Genomic DNA, 25,850 nt, shown 5'->3' with positions numbered 1-25,850 from the left:
TGTGATTTATTGGGTAACAGAAACGGATTGTTTTAGTAGTCGTGTAGATGACTTGACTTTTTATCTTTTTGGGTCAACTGTCACTTTTTGCACCATGCAGATGTCTGGTCTAAACGATTTTGTAATTTGTTTCAATCTTCTGGAAATCTTATTAGACAGTAAACAAGAGCACTGGCTGCAAATGATCTACGAGGGTTGCTCAGAACTGTCGCATAAACCTTTCATATAGATTGAGAACAGCAGAGTGCCCGCAACATTTCCTCGAGGAATGTCAGATATGCCTTCTGTTTCACTCGACGACATTCCATCAGTTACTACGAACTGCAGCATTTCTGGCAAGAAATGACGAATCCAGTCACACAACTGAGATAGTACACCATAGACACTCACAGGTAAGGCTCACTTTGTTTTAATTGTGAGAACTGTGGATATGCCATTAGACCACACCACCTGAGAGCATCCGTAACAGTTGGTGATCGCCTCACAGGATAGCTGCTCCTAACTGGAGCATCATACTACCACATCCTACATTCACCACTCACTGAACTGCTGCAAACAGCACCACCTGCCACAAGTGGCGACCTCTTTTTGCGGCACAATTCAGTGTCCTTGTGCTAACACTGATTAACTTTCTGTTTTTGGGAACAACCGGACACATTAAGCACAAGTTGCATGGTTAGCACATTTGCCCAATTTCGTGCCCTCGATAAAAAAAAAAAAAAAAAAAAATGTCGAGGGTTCAGTACATTATACCCACTAAGACCATAGCGCAGCCGATTGCCGAAAATCGATGCCACGTCTCGCTACACGAAATAGGGTTGAGATGTGCCGATGGTGAGAGACAGTCAGTGCTTTAGAAATATCACGTACCTAATGTCAAACACGAGTACGTCACAATATTACCTGATATAGCAGTTACTAATTTCAGAATCTAATGGGTGTCACACATGCAGAAGACATACACTGTGCACTGGAAAGAATAAATTCTTTGGCAATAATGAAAGCCCATGTGCGAACTATGGTTTGTCGAAGACAGAGACAGCTGGTGAGATCTGGTGATGCCCTGTGCTAAAAAACAGCTGTCTCTCAGAAGTGACATTTTGTGTTAACTGTAGTTATTCAATAAACCGTCAACACATTTCTGACTTTCTAGTAGCCCTTCGACTTAAGGTGACAAATATGCTGTCGTGTGACTCCCGCAAGCACTGTTTGGATTGTAGAGACTGAAGCGTGCTTCTTGTATTAAATTTACACAGACAAAAATTGCTACAGACAGTTCCACAAGCCTAGATTTTCACCAATGCTGAATGTAAGTACACAATGTTATTTAACAGAAGATATCAAATTATAATGTCTCCTCGTAAACTGTTGGCGAATGTGGACGTAAGCCTGTCCTTGTAACAGAATGCTGATAATGTATGATATTCACATTTTATATCAAAATAGGCATTTATCTTGTACTGGTAAAAAAACAATAAAGCATCTGGTAAAGATTCGTTAGTCGCGGAACTACTGAAATACGCAGGAGAAAACTTAATAAATAATTTCGAGGCACTGTTTGAAGAGATTTGGAATACAGAGAAGATTCTGGAGGAATGGAAGACATCATTGATTCATCCATTACATAAGAAGGGTGCCAAGACAAATGCAAATAACTACAGAGGTATCTCATTGTTATCAGTGGCCTATAAGATCCTATCCAAGGCACTACAAAACAGGATTGAAAATCAGGTAGAGAAAGATCTGGGTGAATATCAGGCTGGGTTTAGAAAAGGAAGATCATGCAGTGAACAGATATTCAGTCTACTCTCCATAATACAACTTCGCGCACGCACATCGAAAAATCTAGTAATTACATTCATAGACTTCAAAAAAGCATATGATTCTATTGATAGACCAACCCTGATTAACACATTAGAAGAATTTGGGATTGATGATAAAAGCAGAAGTCTAATCCAGGAAACCCTTACGGGAACAAAATCGCAAGTGAAGTTTTTGGGTAGATTGTCACAACCGTTTGTAATTGGAACAGGTGTTAGACAAGGGGATGGGCTCTCCCCACTGTTGTTTAACATTGTCCTTGAAAAAGTGGTCAGGGAATGGAGAAAGAAGATGGCAGAAGCTGGAGTGAAAAATGGGATAACGTTAGGAAGAAATAAAACAAAAATTGAATGTCTGGCATTTGCTGATGACATGGCAATATTGGCAGATGACATCGAAACAGCAAAGATTCAGATAGAAATGCTGCATGAGATCGCTGAGAAGACAGGTCTACAAATATCGTATGAAAAGACAGAACTGATGATACAGGACAAAACAGACCCAACACAGACATTGCAAACTAAATATGGAATAATTAAGAGAGTTCATAAATTTAAGTATCTAGGGGAATGGATTACACCGACAGGGTTACCAAATGTTTCACTACAGGAAAGAGCAATAAAGATGGAAACGGCATACCAGCTATGCCGAAATGTATACAATAAAAAGTCGATCTCCATCAATGCCAAGCTCAGGCACTACAATGCGGTAATAAAACCAGAAAGTTTGTATGCGATTGAATGCATCCCACTGAACAGAAAACGTCTGTTGGAGAAATTGGAAATAAAAGAGAGAAAAATACTGAGAAAGATCTTAGGACCTAAAAAGGATGGACAAGAATATAAATTGCGATCCAATAAAGAGTTATACGAGAAAATTGAAAAACTGACAACATCCTTTAAAAAGAGAAGACTGAGTTTCTATGGGCATGTCAAAAGAATGGCACCAGAAAGAACGGCAAAGAAAATCCTGGAATACATGGAAAGCAGAAAGACACAAATTAACTGGCTGAAAGAAGTAAAAGAAGACATTGCAGAAATGAACATTATACCAGAGACAGTTTACAACAGAATGGAATATAGGAATGCCATCAACAAAATACAGGGATTCAAAGACCGAACGCAATCAAAGAAGACGGGAACAACCTGGTCGCAAGAACGTAAAGAAGCCCACTCAGAAAAAATGAAGAAGTACTGGGAAGAACGCAAGAAAAAGCACAAGAAATGACTGATGCTTAGCGTAGTCCAAAGTTGACTGTAACGAATAATAATAATAATAATAATAACCTCATATTGCGATGTATGTGTGAATTAAAGCTATGGCATCTGAAAACTGATTGTTAAACAGCAAATACATAAATAAATGGTTAACAATTGCACTGTCAAAATCATAGCTATACTACTATTTTTATTGAAAGTAATCAATTTCAGTCCAACATTGGACCATCTTTGAGTCTGCTGCACCAAAAGGAGAAAACCTGATAACAAGTATATACAATTCTAAGACATAACCATTATGTGTATACATATTATATGTATATCATTTTTCATTATTACAACAAGAGACTTAGAATAAGCAATAGCAACTGTAATAATGAATAATGGTCTACACGTCACATATATCCACGTGGTGATTTTGTATTAGAATTGTACAAACTCGTTATCCGGTTTTCTCCTTTCGGTCCAACAGCTCCAATGGAGGTCTGATGTTAGACCAAATAGCTCTAAGTACTATGGGTCTTAGCATCTGGGGTCATCAGTCCCCTAGAACTTAGAACTACTTGAACCTAACTAACCTAAGGACATCACACACATCCTAGCCCGAGGCAGGATTCGAACCTGCGACCGTAGCAGCAGCGCAGTTCCGGACTGAAGCACCTAGAACCGCTCGGCCACAGAGGCCGGAGATGTAAGACCGAAATTGATTGTCTTTAACGAAAAGAGTAGTACAGCTGTGTATCTAACAGTGCACCTCTTGACATTCCTATAAGTTGTTCGGCACCACCTAAACAAAATAAATCAATCAAAATAAATGTTAGCCTGAATGCAGACATCCGACTGTCGGCAAGCACTCTCAAGCGATTACGATGTGGTGCTGTCGGTGACTGTGGTAATTTGCCTTCTTACTTTGTGTAATATCCTCCCAGGTACACAGGCGTAAAATCTGTGCCCTGTGATATCACGCAGAAAGCAGTCGTGCACTGAGAGATCCGGACGACCTAAAACTATTTCGATGACCCAAAAAATGTTAATTTTTGCCACCTAGGCCTACATACTGACGCACACTCCTACTGTTCCACCGTCAACTGAGGATTGACCGATTTTGTCCACGTAAGAGTGTCTCACAATATTTCGCCTGGCAAATGAAAATGAGCCAAACGTACCATTCTGGAACAGTAGAAAAAATGTTTCTAGATTCAATCTCATTGACAATTCCATGTATCTCAGATCCCCTTATACCGTTGTTATGACAATTAGGTTTAGAAGGTATATGGCATTAGTAATACTGATCTGTTTTGGCACATACTGTCTTTGTTGTTGTCCAAAAACAAGTTTGGTGCTACTCTATCCTGTGCAACCTCCTCACCTCTGCAACAAACATACTTCTCAGTCTCTTTCTACAACTTTTACCTTCCACACTTGCCTCCATAATTAGTGAATGATCCTCTCTTTTAGTCAATTTGTGCCACAAAGTTTTTTTCACCCAATTTGATTCGTACCCACTCATTAGTCATGCAATCCACTCTTCTAATCTTCAGCATTCGTTTGTAGCAGAACATTTCAAAATGCTTCTATTCTCTTCCGGTTCGGGCCACTTTGGCGCGATGTTAAGCTCCAGATAAATACCTACCGAAAAGACTTCCCGACATTTAGATGTACATTCAGTTTTGTTGACAGCCATTTTAAAACTCTTTTCAATACTCTATCCATTCTGTTTGAGTCCTTTACCACCTCTGACAAAATTATAATGTCATTAGCCAAATGACAGTTTTTTTTTTTTAAGGAAATTTATCCTCGGTTTCCTTCAAAGATGCTGTCAAAGTGCAGACCGAATAAGATAGGGTATCAGCTACGCCCCCCCCCCCCCCCCCCCCCCCTCCTCACCATCTGACTCCCTTCTTGACCACTGCTCGCTCTACACATCCTTGTAACTGCCGTGTGGTTTCTATACAAATTCTGTGTAACCTTTCACTCCCTGTATTTTATTCTTGCAACACCTAGAATTTCAAAGAATGCATTCCACCCAATATTGTCAAAGTCTTCTCTTGATCTACTGCCTTTCCATGTGAACTCTTAATATCCATACAAGCGCTTCTCTCTTCTTCAAAAGTGTCTAAGTTTTTTCTAACAACAAATGCAACATTTACAGCTAAATGACATACATGCCATAATATGAAAATATTCAATTTTCCCATTTGTACAGGGAGTAAGTTCACACGTTTGTTCAGTCATTATGAAAACGTAACCTCACGAAAACTGCAACAGTTTATAAGAAATCTTCATAAGTCACAACATTATTTTAGCATCTCAATAAAGAGATGGAAATTGACACTCTCAAGGAGAATTGCTCTGCCCTCTCCAATTTTATTTATACTTATATGAATCTGAAGGAAAGTGCTCATGCTTCAGCTTTTAGAGGGTATACGGAAAAAAAAAAAAAAACCTCGAAAAAAATCGTCTTTCCTGGTTAGAAGGTTTAAGAGCACTATTAAGTGTAAAATGCTCATAACATATTAAGGCAGCTGTCGGTAGCTGAGTCTGCAGCACTGAAGTCTCGTACTTACTGTACTTACAGCGAAAAGACACGAACGTCCCACTAATCCCTCGCCCACGTCGGGGGTTTCATACTGGCACCGGCTTCGTGCTACGTTGCGTTCGTGCCCTCAAATGGAAATGCTTTGCTTGCCCCTTGTAACAAAAAATCTGACGGAAACAGCTAATTGCATATACATACATCATTCATAGTGTTCAATTTCTGGGGAAATACTTTTTGACATTTCGAATTTGAGCACCAAATTTTAATTTACTGCCAATACTGGCAATTTCCTGCAACTAGTAATTAAAAATTCGCAGGAGAGCTTCTGTAAAGTTTGGAAGGTAGGAGACGAGATACTGGCAGAAGTAAAGCTGTGAGGACGTGGCGCGAGTCGTGCTTCGGTAGCTCAGTTGGTACAGCACTTGCCCGTGAAAGGCAAAGGTCCCGAGTCCGGCACACAGTTATACATTATGACAATGTTTGAGCTAACATTACTATTTGTTGATAAATACAGAATTTGGGAAAATTAAAGAACTGAACCGCAGGCTTTAGATCACGACACTGCTATGCTAAACACTCAGATACTGACAGTACATTAACAGGGCAGAGAACTGTCGACGAAGGTTTCTCGGGTCTCCAGCCGGGTGACAGTGTCGATATCTCACAACGTTTCGGGGAAGTGTCATACTACCCATCTTCTGGCGAAGCCTTCACCAGAAGACGGGTCGTCGCGAGGTATCGACGCTGTCACCCGGCTGGAGACCTGAGAAACCTTCGTCGACAGTTTACGCCGGGAAAGCCTACAGTCACAGCGCAGAGAACTGTTCTAACCTTCAAAGACAATTATTTGAGAACTGCATCACATCACTTAAGAGAATTGACAGTTGGGCAATGACCTTCAAACCCTACAAGCACAAAAAAATTGAAGAGGGCACAGAAGGGGAGAGAGGCAGAGAGAGAGAGAGAGAGAGAGGGGGGGGGGGGGGGGGGGAGACTGTATGTTAGGTGAAGTGAGAAGAAGCAGCCCCACAGCGGGGCAGTGCAGCACCTGGAGGGCTGGCCGCGGGCTCCGCCACATGAGGACCGGGCCCGGTCTGTAGAGACGCAGTGAGGGCGGCAGCGGCAGCGGGGGCGGGCGCAGAGGCGGGGGCGCGGCCCTCGTAAGCCGTGCACACGCTGTCAGTCAGCGAATCTGCAGAACTCTGCCGTGTCTCTCAGCAGGCGAGCACGAGGTTTCACATTTACAACTGATTAGCATCACTACACTAATTAAAGCATCGTGCATTTTATTTTACCTCATACGAGATCATCAGCCCAAAATGACTAATGATAGCTTGACTTATGTGTGTGTGTGTGTGTGTGTGTGTGTGTGTGTGTGTGTGTGTGTGTGTGTTCTTCACCTGGTGAAGGACTTTGATACTTGAATAATATTTAACAGTGCACTTTCAAATGTGCCTTCTGCTACACAATACGTGGGGTCAATAGCACTCTGTCCTAATTGCGTCCATTAAATTTTGGGCACACAGCCACACAAATACTACTACCTCCACTGATATTTTGGCCCCCCACTGTCCAGCCGTCCTCAGAATGAGTCACGAAACTGACGATGAGCTGCCGAGAGAGGCCTCGTACAGTCTACTGCGGTATTATTGCGTGTGCGGGTCACACCTGCCAGTCGGCAGTGAATAGGTACACCACATACACATGTGACAGTCTACCGTATCTTTCTTTGTCGTCGGCGTTGTCGTTGTTGCCGTGAGGCACCGTTATACCGAGTGGAAAGGCGCGTCGATCTTACTGCATGAGATATGGTAACCTTAAGTCACTGACAACACACAACGGTCACGGTAGCACCTGATTCCAGAATATCTGCAGTAGTTAGGATCTACGAACTACCCACTCTTGACCAGGTCCCCAAAACATAACTCGTAACGTGATCCCTTCGAAGCAAATTGTCATAACGATCATCTATAAAGGCTTCGTACAACGGTAAGAAATGTTACATTTTATGGAATAATAACAGATACGACCAAACTGTCTTGTTTCTTCTGTTTTACTTAATGTAACTTTGTTCACAGTTTTATTTCACATTCACCACTCATTCACACTCTGATGCGGAGTATATGTGAGTCTCTGAACCCTAACTCCCAAGTTCGATCAAAACCCTTTGATGAACAGTTTTGGTTGCTTGACACCAACAGTCAATGATAATGATACAGTGTTTCTCCTTTTCATAAACTGGAGCCTGCTCTCTGCGATATTTAAAAAAAAAAAAGTCTCAATACCGTGTCCCTCGTGAAATGCGTATAGATTTATCCCGGAATTGACTGCCCTGTAGATGTACTCAATTTAATGATCACACTTTGCTATCCGCGATTTCATGTAACTAAATGTCCTTTTGTTACTCTGATTGTATGCCTTAGTTGTTTAAACTCGCCCCTATATTTTTTCACTACACACAATCAGCACTTCTTTACTTGTTTATTTCTAAGAGTAAACGAAAAAAATGACGCCGTATCATCGGCTTCGTCGATATAAAGCAAAACACCTCAGTATGCCAAATTTTACCTCTTCTTATAGGATCGGCTACCTTACTCATTAATTTACTACATATTATTTCCAATAACACTAAACAGGTATCACTGTTATATTTTAATTGTATTCAAAAGCATGTTATTATTATTATGACATAACAAATCACATGGCGTGCGTTTTTAACGATAGCTTTACACTCGCCCAGCCTTTATTCGTGCAATATTATATATAAATATACAGACAGGACCGAAAGATCACTCTCTCTACCATAACCAATAGAGGCAAATATGCTATTCAAGTTCCGTTACATCTATCTTGACTCGTATTGTTACAACACCTGTGGTGAAAATGTACAGACACACTATTCATTTATCGACATTCGTTCGGTGGCGATAAGACAATGACTTCCCTGCAATTTAATTAAATGACTTCTCTGCAATTTAATTAAATGACTTCTCTGGAATTTAATTACAATGAGAGTTCGATTCCTTATCCAAATCAAAACTGTTATCTCAATTTATTAAGTTATCGGTTAATTGAATCTGTACGGCTTCCTCGAATGTAGAACCCCAAATGGAAGGGTAGGGTGCAAAAAGCTTCATGTCACTGTAGTTCACCGAATGACCCGTACGTATACAATATTCAGCCAAAGCTGATTGGTCCGGTTGTACTACGCGTGTGTATCTTTGGTGTTCCACACACCTCTCGTGAATGGTGCACAGTCTGACCTGTAGGTGACGTATAACAGTTTCCGCAAGGAATCTGATACACATTTCCCTTCACAGTACTCAGTAAGGCTGTAGGCTCTGTAGGAGGCCGGAAGATCACCTCGACATGGCATCTGTCAACGGTACGGCTTTTCTGCACAGAAACAGAACCCACAAAAGGCAAAAATGCTCTCGATCTGAAGGTATCATTTTCTTCTTCCAGATCACGTCCTCGTCTCCTGGAATTCACATCGAATGCTCTGTGAGTTCGGTGCTAGGAATATCCGTTCGCTCTAAAAATGCTTTCCAGATGTGTAATTAATTGTAGAGAAGTCACCGAGGTTCACCAAACGTACACCGATAGGCAAATTGAATGTCCGAATGCTCTCAGGTGGCGCACGTGTAAGTGTACTCCTCTGCTGCTGACTAGCATCTGTGACCCGTACGTGCAGTAACACCGCGGTAGACTATATAAGGCCGTGTTCGGCGCCTCACTGCCAGTCTCTCGACCCACTCCGAGGACGGCCAGACAGTACACACCCAAAATAGCAGTGGACGAAGTAGTACTTGCACGGCCGCGTTCCCGAAATTTAATAGGTTACTGTAATTCAAATTTCTATTACATTGTCTCTCACATTACTTCCAAGTATACCACACATTTTACGTTAAATAAAATGAAGGTACGTCATTTACAATTCTGGAAATTTTGTTAAATTAATACAGAGATTGTCGTGCCAATGCAATTTAAATAAACACTCACATTCCCTCACTGTAAGTCGTGGGAATGACAATCGGACGCACGTGAGTGCGGGAGCTAGTGTGCTGAGGCTGCAACTGGTTGTGTCGTTTGTATACTGTTTAAGTGTGTGTTAGAGACATTAAACTCTTAGTGTAATTTTGTTTAAATTGTGCATGCAAGGAAACAAACTATGCAAAACAGAAATTGTTACTGACATTAAAGTTACATTCAAATACTTTTAACATTCCACAATATTAAAAATAGTATATAAGTGTTAGAACTCAAAACATTCCAATATAACATGACACAGATGCATCCAGTCATTACAGGAGAAACTGCTTCACGTTAACGCAACTGCTACCAGAGAGTGGGACCGGCCCCTACCGGAGCTGCTGCTCTCCGTCATCGGCGGCGGGAGGGTCGGCAGCAGCGGAGGCGCCGCCACCTGCGGGCCCGCCACCGCCGGGAGCCCGTGGGCCGCCACCTGCCGCTCCTCCGAGGACCGCTTCCTGCCGGGAGTCCTGCGAGTGCACACAGTTGCCACGTTACAGCCCGTCCGGCAGCGTCACAGTTCCCAACTACTTAATGCTGCCGATCTTCTTACCGACTGACAGTACCCGTTGTAATGGTACTTGAATTACGTAACCATCACGGCACCTCAACTCAACCTCTCTATACCAGCAATATTCTACTGTGTTTCTGTAAAGTAGTTAACATATTTCTGAGACAACATTCAGATTTGATTTCATTAATGTAGACGTACTTAGATACATCGATACGTTTATGTTGCAATGATATTACTCTTATGTGTATTCTTTCTTTTGTCACTATGATCTTTGTCGTACTTGTAACTCTGATTTTTTGGCGCGTTAGCGGTTGTTAGTTGTTACTTGTTAGAGAGTCGGACCTTGAGAAGGTTAAGTGTTGGATGTCATGTTGCAAAGACGCATATTGTAGCCAGTTTATAAAATGTGAACTTTAACAGTGAGGAAGGTATTTTCAAGTATGTTTTGTATTGTAAAGTGATGTTTTGTGTGTTACGTGATATTGCAGCAAAAGTAATAAAAAAGAAGTCTAACTTAAATTCGGAGTGCTGATTATTTTTTTACATCACCATTGTGCTAACTTTAAAATGTTTAATCTTCAAGAATGGTTTGTGAAACACATCTATAAAACTTTTGAATATAGCGGAATAAAACCTAGGCCTCTTTGCATCCGAGCTTGGAATCATCACCACCTACATTTTCGACGACTGAGCCACGATTTTATAACGAGACCAGCGTGGGAAACACGAAAAGATGAGTGCCTAGTTTATTCATTATTACATGAAATGACTTTATTAACTGTGCTCTGATGACACCTGCCACATAATGCCCGAAAATGCAGTATTTAGCAGCATGAGCAACACCACAATCATTTGACCTTTGTTGTGGTAGGATTGTTAGAGCGTGGCAAAAATTATTTTTGCAGTCAGAAAACAACAATATACATCTAGCATAAATTTCCAAACACTGTGTGTCGCGGCATCAGTCGCGGCAACTGCCCGAAGGGAAGGAAGCGCCTGCTCGGTTACGTTGGTGAGTACTCTGCGGGTCTCAGTCTTCTCCCGGAGATGTGCGGATGTCCTAAAAAAGTTGATAATGGGGATAGTGAAATAATGGTAGAAGCTGAAGAAATGAATTAAAATTTGTGCCTAGCAAGCAGGAGACCTGGACGCACATTCTACATCTACATCTAAATCTACATCCGTACTCCACAAGCCACCTGACGGTGTGTGGTGGACGGTAACTTGAGTACCTCTGTCGGTTCTCCCTTCTATTCCAGTCTCGTATTGTTCGTGGAAAGAAGGATTGTCGGTATGCCTGTGTGTGGGCTCTAATCTCTCTGATTTTATCCTCACGGTCTCTTCGTGAGATATACGTAGGAGGGAGCAATATACTGCTCGACTCTTCTGTGAAGGTATGTTCTCGAAACTTCAACAAAAGCCCGTACCGAGCTACTGAGCGTCTCTCCTGAAGAGTCTTCCACTGGAGTTTATCTATCATCTCCGTAATGCTTTCGCGATTACTAAATGATCCTGTAACGAAGCACGCTGCTCTCCATTGGATCTTCTCTGTCTCTTCTATCGACCCTATCTGGTATGGATCCCACACTGCTGAGCAGTATTCAAGCAGTGGGCGAACAAGCGTACTGTAACCTACTTCCTTTGTTTTTGGATTGCATTTCCTTAGGATTCTTCCAATGAATCTCAGTCTGGCAACTGCTTTACCGACGATTAATTTTATACCGTCATTCCATTCTAAATCACTCCTAATGCCTACTCCCAGATAATTTATGAAATTAACTGCTTCCAGTTGCTGACCCACTAGTTTGTAGCTAAATGATAAGGGATCTATCTTTGTATGTATTCGCAGCACATTACACTTGTCTACATTGAGATTCAATTGCCATTCCCTGCACCGTGCGTCAATTCGCTGCAGATCCTGCTGCATTTCAGTACAATTTTCCATTGTTACAACCTCTCGATACACCACAGAATCATCCACAAAGAGCATCAGTGAACTTCCGATGTCATCCACAAGGTCATTTATGTATATTGTGAATAGCAACGGTCCTTCGACGCTCCCCTGTGGCACACCTGAAATCACTCTTACTTCGGAAGACTTCTCTCCATTGAGAATGACATGCTGCGTTCTGTTATCTAGGAACTCTTCAATCCAATCACACAATTGGTCTGATAGACCATATGCTCTTACTTTGTTCATTAAACGACTGTGGGGAACTGTATCGAACGCTTTGCGGAAGTCAAGAAACACGGCATCTACCTGGGAACCCGTGTCTATGGCCCTCTGAGTCTCGGGGACGAATACCACGAGCTGGGCTTCACACGATTGTCTTTTTTGAAACCCGTGCTGATTCCTACAGAGTAGATTTCTAGTCTCCAGAAAAGTCATTATACTTGAACATAATACGTGTTCCAAAATTCCATCTGTGGCACAAATTTTAATTCATTTCTTCAGCTTCAGTCATTTTCAAAGATAATGCCGAGACTAGTATGTGTCAGAATAATGAAATGTTGTAAAGAAACTTCTGAAAAGGAATACAATCTTGTAATCTTAAGTATTAACATGCCAGATTAGTTTGAGTTGTCGCACGTTTTAAGGACGGGAAAAGTCGTCAAATGTCAACTTACAACTCGTAAGGAGAGTTCACTCCTAAAATGTCGTGTAGAAGACATCATTTGGTTTCTTTAATTTAAAGTAGTAATTATGACTTGGGTGATGTAGACTGGAAGATGAATTTGGAAAGTATGTGGTCAACTATACTATTATTATGTTGGTGCATAAGTTCTCAACTTTTTTACGTAAATCTGATGAATACATAACACAAACTTTAGTCATCAATAATATATTCTCTGGAGCAACTGAATTACATTCTCCACCAGGGTTTCAACTACCTCTCGTCATGCCCTGAAATGAGAAATGTGCTGCCCACTATCCTTCCCACCCCTCCCACAGTGGTATTCCGCCATCCACCGAATCTACACAATATATCCAACCTCATCAACTCAACAAACATTTAAAAAATTTCTTAAGTGCAAAACAGTTAACAGCTAAAAATGTAAACAATCCAAAGACCAATTACAAAGGTGTTCTTATTCATTCTGGGACGAATTCAATATGAAGCAGCAGTCAGCATGAGACGAGAAACATCATTTGTTCAGCCAAAGCATTGTACACAAACTCAAGACTGGTTATACATGGAATTCTGCACAGAAGGTCAGTAAGCAGTTCTTATATAAACAACATAAACAGTGCTATAAGGGAACAGTGAGACAAACTCAGCACAATATTCGTTGACCGCAACAAATTTTTAAGCGACAAATGCTTGGGAAAAGATGGCATGCATTTAAACAGACTAGGCTCAATGAATTTCAGTAAAATGAATACAGACATCTGTAAAATCATTAAGAACAAGGGAAACTGATACTGTGTGAAGGGGGTGAAAATTCAAACACGAAAACTGAAAATGAAAAATGTCTTCAAGGCAGAATTTTCAATATAAATATAAGTACTATGGACAGTTAAGTTCCAGAACTCGTGTTTAACTCCAAACCTGACGGTATTTCATCAAAATGTACAATCGCTATCCAACAAAGTAAATTAATTTCATATTTTGTTAGAAAAGACATGAAAAATTCTTCTGTATTATGTTTTACTGAACATTGGCTTGACAAAGAGAAACTTCAAATGGTATGTAGTCCAAATTTTGTATCGGTTAGTTATTTTTGTCGGAAATTCTATAAACATGGGGGTAGTTGCATTTATGTTAAAAATAGCATAAATTTTATCTGTATGCCTTATGTAGAAAAATTATCCATAGAGAAAGATATTGAGGTAAATTGAATTGAAATCACAGATGAAAAAATTGCTATAATTTGTCTATACAGGGCACCAAGTGGTGATATTAACATCATGTTAAAGAACCTTGAAACTACCTTACACAGAAAAATAGGAAACTAATTATATGTGGGGATTTCAACATTGACTTTGCAAGTGAGCCCAAACAAAAAAACTCCTTTACTGAACCTGTTAGCAACTTTCAATTTAAAGGCTACTACAGAAACACCAACACACATCACAAAAACCTCAGCCACAATTCTGATCAAATATTTACAAATGTGCCCTTGCAATATTCAACACAAACCCACAATACAGGCTTTGGGGACTACACAGCCCAAAAAATTAGTATGAGATTAGGAAAACAGTTTGGTTCAACTGACTGTCTAACAACAACATCTAGGAAGTATAATGAGCAGAATAGACAACATTTTCTTAACTACCTGAGTAAAGAAACTTGGGAAGACATCTACGAATGTAAAAGTACAAATGATAAGTTCAACAAACTCCTAAATAGTTTTAGCTATTATTTTGAACTTTACTTTCCACTCCATAAAAAGACAGTCACAAAAAAGGATCTGAAAATAAAATGAGTCACAACAGGGATACAAATATCTGCGAAGAAAAAGAGATTACTTCATGAAAATCTAGACAGCACACCACATCCCCAGAATTTGAGTCCTATTTTAAGAATCACAAAAATATTTTAACTAAAGTCATAAAAAAATGGCAAATAGTTCCTTCATAGCAAATACACCAAATAAAATGAAAGCAACATGAGACATTGTAAGGCAAGAAACAGGAGTAAAACAGAGAGAATACCATAATATCAAACTGCAAGTAAACTCTTCCGTAATATCTGATTCCCAGCAGATAGCAAATAATTTTAACTCATATTTCTCTGAGGCAGCTGAGATTCTGGTGAAGCAAAACTTTCAATATGCTGCCACTGCAAATCAGATTAAAACTATCCATAGTAACAAGTCTCTCATCCTATACCCAACATACGAACAGGAAATGCTAAAAACAATACAGGAGCTAAAATCAAAATTTTCCACTGGTACTGATGACATACCAGACCATTCCATTACAAAATGTTGACCCTTAGTAGTTAGGCCCATCGTAGACATATGCAATAGTTCACTTTCTCAGGGAATCTTCCCAGAAAGGTTAAAAATAGCTTAAGTGAAGCCACTGTACAAAAAGGGTGACAAAACAGATACAACAAATTATAGGCTAGTCTCTCTACCATTTGTTTTTTCTAAAATAACCGAAAAAAATCTTTTATAAACGATGCATAGATTTCATTAGAAAAAATAAACTTTTCTCAGCTACGCAGCATGGTTTCCGAAAATGTAAATGCACCGAGACAGCTATTATCGATTTCGTAAGTGAAGCTTTAAACGCATTAGATAAAAAAGAACACATAGCAGCAATCTTTCAAAAGCATTTGACATCATTAACCATGGTCTATTGCTTAGAAAGCTAGAAAATGGTGTCACAGGCCCAGCTTATGAGTGAGTAAAGTCATATCCACAAAACAGACACCAAATAGCTGAAATCTTGTACAAAGGAGGAAAAAAATTAATTTCCTATCAATCAGAAAAACAGTGTGTTAAATACAGTATGCCACAGGGTTCCGTACTGGGACCAATCTTGTTCTTGTTGTTTGTAAATGACCTGAAATCATCCAGCCCTAACTATAAGTACATTAAATATGCTGATGATACAAATATACTTATCAAAGAAAAGACCCCAGAAGAGCTCCAAAATGAAATAAAAAAGAGCACTTCACATGTATAATAATTTAACAATAAACACATATAAAATAAACACTATCCGTCTACACACAGTGGAGAATAAACAGCCTTTAACTGCAACCATGTTAGGCAAAAGTCTTGAAATTGTAAATACCATCAAATTTCTGGGAGTTTAAATACAAGATGGCAGAAACACACACAACACCTATGTAGTAAACTAAATACCATTTGTTATAGTATAAAAATTCTTGCTAGATGCACATCAATACAAGTCATAAAAAATGTGTACTATGCCCCAGCACAATCACTACTAAGATACGGTTTAATTTGCTGGGGAAATTCACCAGCCAGCAAAAGCTGTTTTACTGCACAAAAAAGAATTATAAGAGCCACGGAAGGCACTGCACCTCGATTTCATGCAAACCCTCATTTAAAAAGTTTCATATTCTTCCATAACCATGCCTATATATCCTAGAAACAATAATGTTTATAAGGAAAATCGTAAATGAAAATTGCAAGATTGCTCCAAAAAACCGAAATATCCATTTATACAACACAACGAATAATCAAGATTTACATATGCAGTTTTTACATACAACACTAAAACAAAAAGGACCCTTGCAAGCAGGGAAAAAACTTAATAGTAAACTACCTAAAAAAATTAAGGCAATAACTGGTGTGCATTAATTCAAAACTGCAATGAGTGACTACTTGCTACAGAAATGCTACTACAGTGTTGATGAATTTCTATCTACAATTTAAACATGCGAAAAATTTAAATAGTTTATACAATTCATCATTTATTGCCTTATCGGGCCTTTAAGGCCTACAGCAAGAAGAACAAAAGGAAAAGTAAAGACAAAAAGACTTACAAAAGTACTCTATACAGTAGTAAAAGTTACATATGTACATTACAGCTTAAAGAAGAAACGAAAAAATAAACAGGGCATTCAATCAAAGGTTTAAAAGGCAAGAGGGATACATTACAGAAACAAAAAAACAAACAAAAAAAAAAAACACACACGCAGTGTCTGTCAATTACACGAGAGGAGGGAGCTGTTGCAGATGGCAGTCCATCTCATCCGGTCGTTGGCGTCCTCCTCCACGGCTGCTGGTTCCACTTCTTTCAGGATCGTTGTTATCCTATCCTTCCATCGAGTTCTTGGGCGTCCTCTAGGGCGTTTTCCTGTGGGTTGAGAGTGGAGGACTCTGTTTGGAAGGGATCCGTCTGCCCGTAGGATGTGGCCAAACCATTGGAGTCTCTTCTGTGCCAATATTCGTCCAATGTGTGGCTTTCCATACCGCTGGTATAAATCTTCTTTTTTTCTTCGTTCCCATTTACCTTCCATGGCATTGTAGATGGGTCCATATATCTTCCGAAGTACCTTCCTTTCAAATGCACATATTGCTTCTTCTGCTGTTGCTGATGTTGCCCAAGTTTCACAGCCGTATAAAAGTACTGGTCTCACCAGTGTCGTGTATAGGTGGATCTTGTTCTTCTGCGATATCAGCCGAGATCTGAAAAGATTGTTCAGGCTAAAGAACATGCGATTAGCATTTGTTATACGTTGCTGTACTTCTTTCGTTACTTCACTTCTATTTGTTAGTATGGAGCCCAGGTACTTGAACTCTTCAACTCGTTCGAAGGTATGCCTGTCGACATCAATGGAAGGAGGGAGATCTCGGCGGCGTGATACAACAAGATATTTAGTTTTTTCCTCGTTCACCACCAGCCCAATTTTCTCTGCATTGTGGAGGAATCGGGAAGTATCCCTGCGTACTTGCTCTAGAGTGTCGCCAAGGATCACAACATCATCAGCAAATGCCAAGATTGTGTCTGCTCCCACCATCTCCATCTCTCTGGTTCGACAAGTGTCACGGCTTACTTTTTCCAGGGCCAAATTGAATAATATTGGCGCCAATGGATCTCCTTGTCTCAATCCATTTTGTATACTGAATGATGGTGATAGTTGATTACCAAACCGCACTTGGGCCGTAGACTGAGAGTAGCAAGCAGCAATTAAGCGGATGTATTTTGATGGGATGCCAAGTTCCTCTAACGTTTCCCATAACGTGGCGCGGTCAATGCTGTCATAAGCTTGTCGAAAATCGATGAAGATGAGGTGTAGATCCTTATTGAATTCGTAGAATTTTTCTATCAACTGCCTCAGAGTAAATATGTGATCAATTGTCGATCGTCCAGCAACGAACCCACATTGGTAGGTCCCTACAATTCCTTCAGCCAGTGGTTTCATGCGGTTTAGTAGCAGTGTTGTAAAAACTTTGTAGCCAATTTCAAGTAACGAAATCCCTCGGTAGTTGGATACATGAGTAGCATCTCCCTTCTTGAATATGGGACATATGATTGCTCCCTTCCATTCCTCAGGAATAACTTCTGCTTCCCAGATGGTAGAAATTAATCGTTTCAAAGCACCCACCAGTGTTTCCCCTCCCAAGCGAAGCATCTCAGCTGTGATACCACTACCTCCTGGAGCCTTGTTGTTCTTGAGTGCTTTTAGGGCAACACTGATTTCTTCCTCAGATGGTTCAGGGACTTCAACTCTGTCAAAACGGGCATCCGTCTGTGTTGTCCCTACTGGTGGGTTGTCGGGATTCAATAGGTTTTCAAAATGTTTTTTAAATAGGGTTGCTTGCTCTTCTGGCGGTACAACTTCACCCGTCTCATTCGTTAGGACCAATGTACGTTGTCTGTATGCGCCTCTGGCGAATCTTGAGGCCTGGAAAAACGAGCGTGACGACTTTGCTTCTTCGACTGCAATCAACAGACTTTTGTGGTGGTCCCGTTTCTTCTTTCTCATGAGTTGGTCCGTGTTACGCCTCGCTTCGTAGTAAGCTACCCTTGCTTCTTCCGAGAGTTGCTGTAGCCATTTTATCCTCTTCGCTGATCTAATCTCAACAGATTCTCGACATTGTTCATCGAACCAAGGTTTACTTCTTCGTTTTGCATCGCAAACTAGTTCTTCATTTGCACTTTCTAACACTGCATTCCTCAGCAGCATCCATGCGTTCTCCACACTGGTAGGGTTCTCTGTTATTGTGAGACGTTCTGCAATTTTTTCTTGATAGCGCTGTCTCACTTCTACATCTTTCAACTTATTCTTGTCGAAGCGGACCATCATTTCAGAATTTCTTCTCCACATGGTTGAAAGTTTCAGACGTAGTTTGACTACCACTAAGAAATGGTCTGAATTCATATCTGCCCCGCGAAAGGATCTTACATGCTCGACACTACAATGATGTCTTCGGTCAACAAGAACGTGATCGATCTGGTTCATCGTACTTCCATCTGGGGATATCCAGGTTACTTTATGCACTGCTTTGCGGGGGAAGTATGTGCTTCTAACGATCATTCTCCTTGTATCGGCAAGGTTAATTAATTTGATACCATTCTCGTTGCTTGTTTCATGGATACTATCAGGCCCTATCGTTGGACGATACTGCACTTCTCTTCCCACTTGGGCATTGAAGTCTCCCATTATCAACTGAATTGAGTGTCTTGGGAGTTTGTCTACTACATTCTCTAGTTCTAGATAGAAGTTATTCTTGTTACAATTAAGGCCAAAATAAGAAATGTGTACATGTAGATTTATCTGTGTATTATACGTGGCCTATTGTATATTGATCAAGCAGTAAAGGAAACAAAAGAAAAATTTAGAGTAGGTATTAAAATCCACGCAGAAGAAATAAAAAGTTTGAGGTTCGCCGATGACATTGTAATTCTGTCGGAGACAGCAAAGGACTTGGATGAGCAGTTGAACAGAATGGACAGTGTCTTGAAAGGAGGATATAAGATGAACATCAACAAAAGCAAAACGAGGATAATGGAATGTAGTCGAATTAATTCGGGTGATGCTGAGGGAATTAGATTAGGAAATAACACACTTAAAGTAGTAAAGGAGTTTTACTATTTGGGGAGCAAAATAACTGATGATGGTTGAAGTAGAGAAGATATAAAATGTAGACTGGCAATGGCAAGGAAAGCGTTTCTGAAGAAGAGAAATTTGTTAACATCGAGTATAGATTTAAGTGTCAGGAAATTGTTTCTGAAAGTATTTGTATGAAGTGTAACTATGTACGGAAGTGAAACATGGACGATAAATAGTTTGGACAAGAAGAGAATAGAAGCTTTAGAAAAGTGGTGCTACGGAAGAATGCTGAAGATTAGATGGGTAGATCACATAACTAATGAGGATGTATTGAATAGAATTGGGGAGAAGAGGAGTTTGTGGCACAACTTGAGAAGAAGCAGGGACCGGTTGGTAGGACATGTTCTGAGCCATCAAGGGATCACAAATTTAGCATTGGAGGACAGCGTGGAGGGTAAAAATCGTATAGGGAGACCAAGAGATGAATACATTAAGCAGATTCAGAAGGATGTAGGTTGCAGTAGGTACTGGGAGATGAAGAAGCTTGCACAGGATAGAGTAGCATGGGGAGCTGCATCAAACCAGTCTCAGGACTGAAGACCACAACAACAACAACATTCCATATATGTGTGTATCTGATAATGAAGGCCAAAAGTAAGAAATGTGTATGTGTAAAATTTATTTGTGTATTTGTGAAATGTTATTCCCGTTTGTTAGGTTTATACCGCTATATAATGGAAACCATACAACAGTTTCCTGTTATACTTTATTGCAATTATTTCATTTGTCCTATATCACTATGTGCCCCTGTACGATGTATCATTCACAGGACCAATAAATATACAATACAATACAATACAATATACTTGTCCATCCTTACACAACCTCTGCTCCCAACCCCTTACCTCATGGCTGATACCCCTGTAATACACCTAGATGCAAGTCCTGATGGCAGTCACTAACATCACCTACCCCATCAAAGGCAGGGCTACCTGTTAAACCAGTCATGTGATCTACAAGCTAAGCTGCAACCACTGCACTGCATTCTACGTAGGCACGACAACCGACAAGCTGTCTGTCCGCACGAACTGCCACTGACAAACTGTGGCCGAAAAACGAGTGGACCATCCTTTAGCTGAACACGCTGCTAAACATGATACCCATCATTTCAATGACCGCTTCACAGCCTGTGCCATACGGATCCTTCCCACGGACACGAGCTTTTCTGAATTGCGCAGGTGGGAACTTTCCCTGCAATACATCCTACGTTCCCGTAACCCTCCCGGCCACCACCTTCGTTAGTCCCTTACCCGTCCAGCCCCTTTTCTGTTCCCATCCAGCACTACACAGCCATCATTCCACCATCACACCCAGTCTTTTTACTTCTCTCCTTTTCTGCTACTTCCACCCATCTAACCTGCAGCACTTCACTGTTGACCACCCCAACCATACTATCCTTCCCCCTTTCCGCCCCAGCCTCCTCCTTTCCCCCACCCAGTTGCCACTCCCATCGAGCACCGGTGCTGCCGCTCACAGTGTGGGTTTCAGTTGCCCGAGGCTGCAGTCGTGTGCGAGTCGGGTTTGCGTGTGCGCGTCTGTCTATTGTCGACGAAGGCATTAGTGGCCAAAAGCTCTATTTGCGATAGTCTTCTCGTCGTGCCTATCTACGACTGGGCACCTCCGCTATAAGGCGAGTAGCAACTTTCGTTTTCGTAATGTTGATATATTCTCCTTCACTATTTACAACAGTCTGTAAATGCTGGGGTTACTTTTCAATTTTGCTAGTGTAGAAATTGTGGTTTCGAGCCAAAGAACTCGTCGGACAGTCTTCGGAGCCCTTTTTCGTCCATAAAAAAAAGTTCCTGGAAAGTTGTTTGATACAGAACGGAAAATTTGAAAAGCTGAGGGTGCGAGATCAGGTGAATAAGGTGGCGCGGAATGACTTCTCAACTCAACTCCCGTACAGCGTTTTTTGTCAGTCTAGCAGAACGGGGCCGAGCATTATCGAGGAGTAGCATCACTTCCCACAGTCTTCGTATTTGTTGTTCCCGGATTATCTCTCCGAGGTGGGTCAGTTGTTGACAATAATTGTCAAAACAATCGTTACACCTTGGGGAAGCAATTTCTGGTACATTTGTGGATGCACGCAGGTCTTTATATGGGGAGCTGTTGCTTTGTTTGGGCTCAACCGTACCCCTCTTTTCCTTATGTTAGCATGAAGACATAGGAATGATCGGTGCTGTTCACGAGCCAATTGATTATGAGCAAGCAGAGATGTACACATGGCCACCCACTGATTTTTGTGATTTTGGCGTATCTACATCTACATCTACATCCATACTCCGCAAGCCACCTGACGGTGTGTGGTGGAGGGTACCTTGACTACCTCTATCGGTTCTCCCTTCTATTCCAGTCTCGTATTGTTCGTGGAAAGAAGGATTGTCGGTATGCTTCTGTGTGGGCTCTAATCTCTCTGATTTTACCCTCACGGTCTCTTTGCGAGATATACGTAGGAGGGAGCAATATACTGCTCAACTCTTCTGTGAAGGTATGTTCTCGAAACTTCGACAAAAGCCCGTACTGAGCTACTGAGCGTCTCTCCTGAAGAGTCTTCCACTGGAGTTTATCTATCATCTCCGTAATGCTTTCGCGATTACTAAATGATCCTGTAACGAAGCGTGCTGCTCTCCGTTGGATCTTCTCTGTCTCTTCTATCGACCCTATCTGGTACGGATCCCACACTGCTGAGCAGTATTCAAGCAGTGGGCAAACAAGTGTACTGTAACCTACTTCCTTTGTTTTCGGATTGCATTTCCTTAGGATCCTTCCAGTGAATCTCAGTCTGGCACCTGCTTTACCGACGATCAACTTTATATGATCATTCCATTGTAAATAAATCCTAATGCGTACTCCCAGATAGGTTATGGAATTAACTGCTTCCAGTTGCTGACCTGCTATGTATTCGCAGCACATTACATTTGTCTACATTGAGATTCAATTATTATTCACAATTTAGTTATATTTTTGTTTATTTTGATAGTACTGTCATTTTAGGTTGATGATACACACTTTGTTTATTTGTTGTTACATCTTTGCAATTTTCAAGCTGTTAGATTAGTTTCGTTATCGCTGCCGTGCTGTCAATCGTGGCTGCTCCACTGCCTGTTTGCACCAAAGAAGGGCGACATTCAGTGATCCGTTTTTTGTGGTCGGATGGCGTATCAGTGGCTGAAATCCGTTGGAGACTTTTGGTACAGCACGGGGACAGTGTTTTGCCGCAATGGAGTTTCTACGAATGAATTGAAAAATTCCGAAATGGTCACACAAGTGTCACGCACAATGAAGGAGCTGGACGACCGTTTACCGCCACAAATGAAGAAACCACTGAGCGTTCACGTGAAATGATTCTCTTAGACAGATGATTAACTATTGATGAAGTGGCACATCCTCTGTAAATTAGTCACTGTTCTGCCTACAAAATCATCCACAACAGACTTGGGTTTCATAAATTTTGTGCAAGACGGGTCCCAAAACAACTAACACAGTTGCATAAACAAACGTTTTCGGACATCTGCAAAAAACATTTCGATCTCTACGGTAACGAAGGGGACAACTTCTTAGAAAGGACCATTACTGGTGACAAAATGTGGATCCATCATTAGGAGCTGGAGAGTAAATGGCAGAGTACAGAATGGAAACATCCAAATTCGCCGTGCAATAAAAAGTTCGAGACCCGACCGTCCACAGAAAAACTGACGCTTACAGTTTCTTCGGATGCACAAGGTCCAGTAGTGGAACATTATGGAGAAAGGGGCACAACAATAAACAGTGTATGTTACAGTGAGATGCTTACTGCCAGGCTAAAACCTGCAATTCGAAGCAAATGCCGAAGATTGCTGTCAAAAGGTGTTGTGTTGTGTTGTTGCGTAACAGTGCCTGTCCGCATACTGCTGCCCACACTGCTGAAACACTCCAGAAAGTCAAATTTGAAGCACTGGATCATCCTCCATATAGTCTCGGTCTTGCCCCTTCTCACTATCACTTGTTTGGTCCACTCAAACAGGCACTAAGGGGCCGTCGATTTGCCTCAGACAAAGTAGTGAAAGAAGTGGTGCATTCCTGGCTTGCAGCTCAACCGAGAACCTTCTTTTATGAGGGCATCAGGAAGCTTGCACCAAGTGCATTGAAACACAAGGAGACTATGTCGAAAAATGATGTTTTCTATTTCATTACAATAAAATTTTATAACTACTTTGTGGATAATAATTGACTTACCTTCGTAATATCTGTTACCCGTACACCCGATTTTTGAACCTTTCCCAGTGTATGAGAATATCACACAATGGTGGAATGTTCACGGTTCATCACACTTGCCAGTTGTCAAGTACACTAGCATGGATCATTGTGGATTAATGCGTTCAAACTATCTTCATCAAACCCCGATGGTCTTCTCGAACGTGGAGGGTCACTAATGTCAAAATAATCCTCCACCAAATGAGAAAACCATTTTCTTGCCGCACTCTGTCCAATGACATTATCCATGAAAATGGTGCAAATGTTTCTGGCTACCTCAACTGCTATCCCCACTGTGTCGATGCCAAACAGAAGAATATGTCGGAAATGCTCCAATATTTCCACTTGGCACTTCATTTTCTAGGGTACACAGCTCCACTCACTATCACCAAATGACAAAATGTAGATTCAAATCGCAACAGTGAACTACAAATAAAAAATGGCAATCGACATGCAAAACAAACACGCTATGAACTTACACGCGAACCTAATATCTATATTACTAACATTGCAGCCTTCCAGTTACAAGTTGCCTATCTGACGTTTTAAGCATGGACATCAAAAATTTAGTTTTTAACATTTGAGATAATTATTGCCCAAATTTAAATTTTTTGAAATGCACTCATAATCTAATACTTCTTCTACAACAACATTTCACGAATGAGCTCTACACACCAATATAAATTAGCATTCAATTTATTTTCCTACAATCCAAAATGTCGATAACTCAAACTGATCTGGTGTATTAATATCTCAGGTTACACAACTGTACTCTTCTGCAGAAGTTCGTTGGCGACGTTCCATTATTCCGGCTGTCTACTCTCTCGGGACGTGTGGGGTTTTACGAGGTGAGTGGTGACCTGCAGAATTCTTTGGGTGGTCCCTGCCTCTGGAGAATCCACTACAACTGCACCCCCGTGCAGGAGTCATGCCTCACCCACCCACTTGCATGACAAAAATAAAACTGACGCACAGTACGTGAACGTTTATACCAGACGTATTCTTTTATGTTGTTTATTTCTGAGTGTACAAATTATTTTTTTGTCGTGGTATCGTTCTGTGGTAAGATGATGTAACAAGCCGAATGACCTCACTGCCCTGGAGTGGTATGTATCACTATGTGTTTCATCAGCAGTACAGCAAGAGCACATGTACAGCTATAGCACTATAGAAACACACACACACACACACACACACACACACACACACACACACACACACACACACAAAAACCATTTGATGGTGCCTCAGTAAAGTGAGGCATAACAAATACTGCCATCATTCAGTTGTATACAGATGATAATATACAGCTGGAGAAGTATTTATCTGTGTATCTTACAGACAATAAACATCAATCTGTGTAAAATTAAAAAATTAATTTTGACGACTTTCAATAGTTCACATCCCTGAATCTGAAATTGTGGGAATGTCACAGAAGTCACAATATTAAATATGTCAAATAACAGTGTTATTACTTTATGGAGGTAGTTCGCCATTGCTCTTATGTATTTGAAAAATGTCACATTACCACCCTGAGCTGCTGTTAAAATATTTTATTTATACAACCAGTTTCAGACTTCTGACAATTACCAGTTTCACAAATGTATTCACAGCATCATGTAAGAGGAAACATAAAATTGTTATCGTTAGGTGGTAAAACTGTGATTAATACCCTATTAAATTGGTGGGGTGGCTTACGTGCCGCAGTTATACAGACAGGCGTACCGGAGGTGCAACCACAACGGAGGGGTATCTGTTGAGAGGTCAGACAAACGTGTGGTTCCTGAGGAGGGGCAGCAGCCTTTTCAGTAGTTGCAGGGGCAACAGTCTGGATGATTGACTGATCTGGCCTTGTAACACTAACCAAAACAGCCTTGCACTACGGAACTGTGAATGGTTGAGAGAAAGGGAAAACTACAGCCGTAATTTTTCCGTAGGGCATGCAGCTTTAC

The 25,850-nt window shown here is 40.9% G+C and overlaps 1 protein-coding gene across 1 annotated transcript in view; it reads right to left on the bottom strand.

Annotated features, from left to right (window-relative positions):
* The window catches only part of LOC126109824 (serine/threonine-protein kinase 11-interacting protein), a 251,012-nt gene that overhangs the window by 59,731 nt on the left and 165,431 nt on the right, over positions 1-25,850 (bottom strand). Inside the window, exons 14-15 of the mRNA XM_049914880.1 lie at positions 9,943-10,079; positions 6,626-6,769 (exon numbers count right to left, since the gene is read on the bottom strand). Coding sequence (XP_049770837.1) covers positions 6,626-6,769; positions 9,943-10,079 — 281 coding nt within the window. The remainder of the gene's footprint in view (positions 1-6,625; positions 6,770-9,942; positions 10,080-25,850) is intronic.

This window comes from Schistocerca cancellata, chromosome 12 (assembly GCF_023864275.1).
Source record: "Schistocerca cancellata isolate TAMUIC-IGC-003103 chromosome 12, iqSchCanc2.1, whole genome shotgun sequence".
NCBI lineage: Eukaryota > Metazoa > Arthropoda > Insecta > Orthoptera > Acrididae > Schistocerca > Schistocerca cancellata.
Note: the sequence above shows the minus strand (reverse complement) of the source record. Positions and strands in the feature narration are given on the sequence as shown.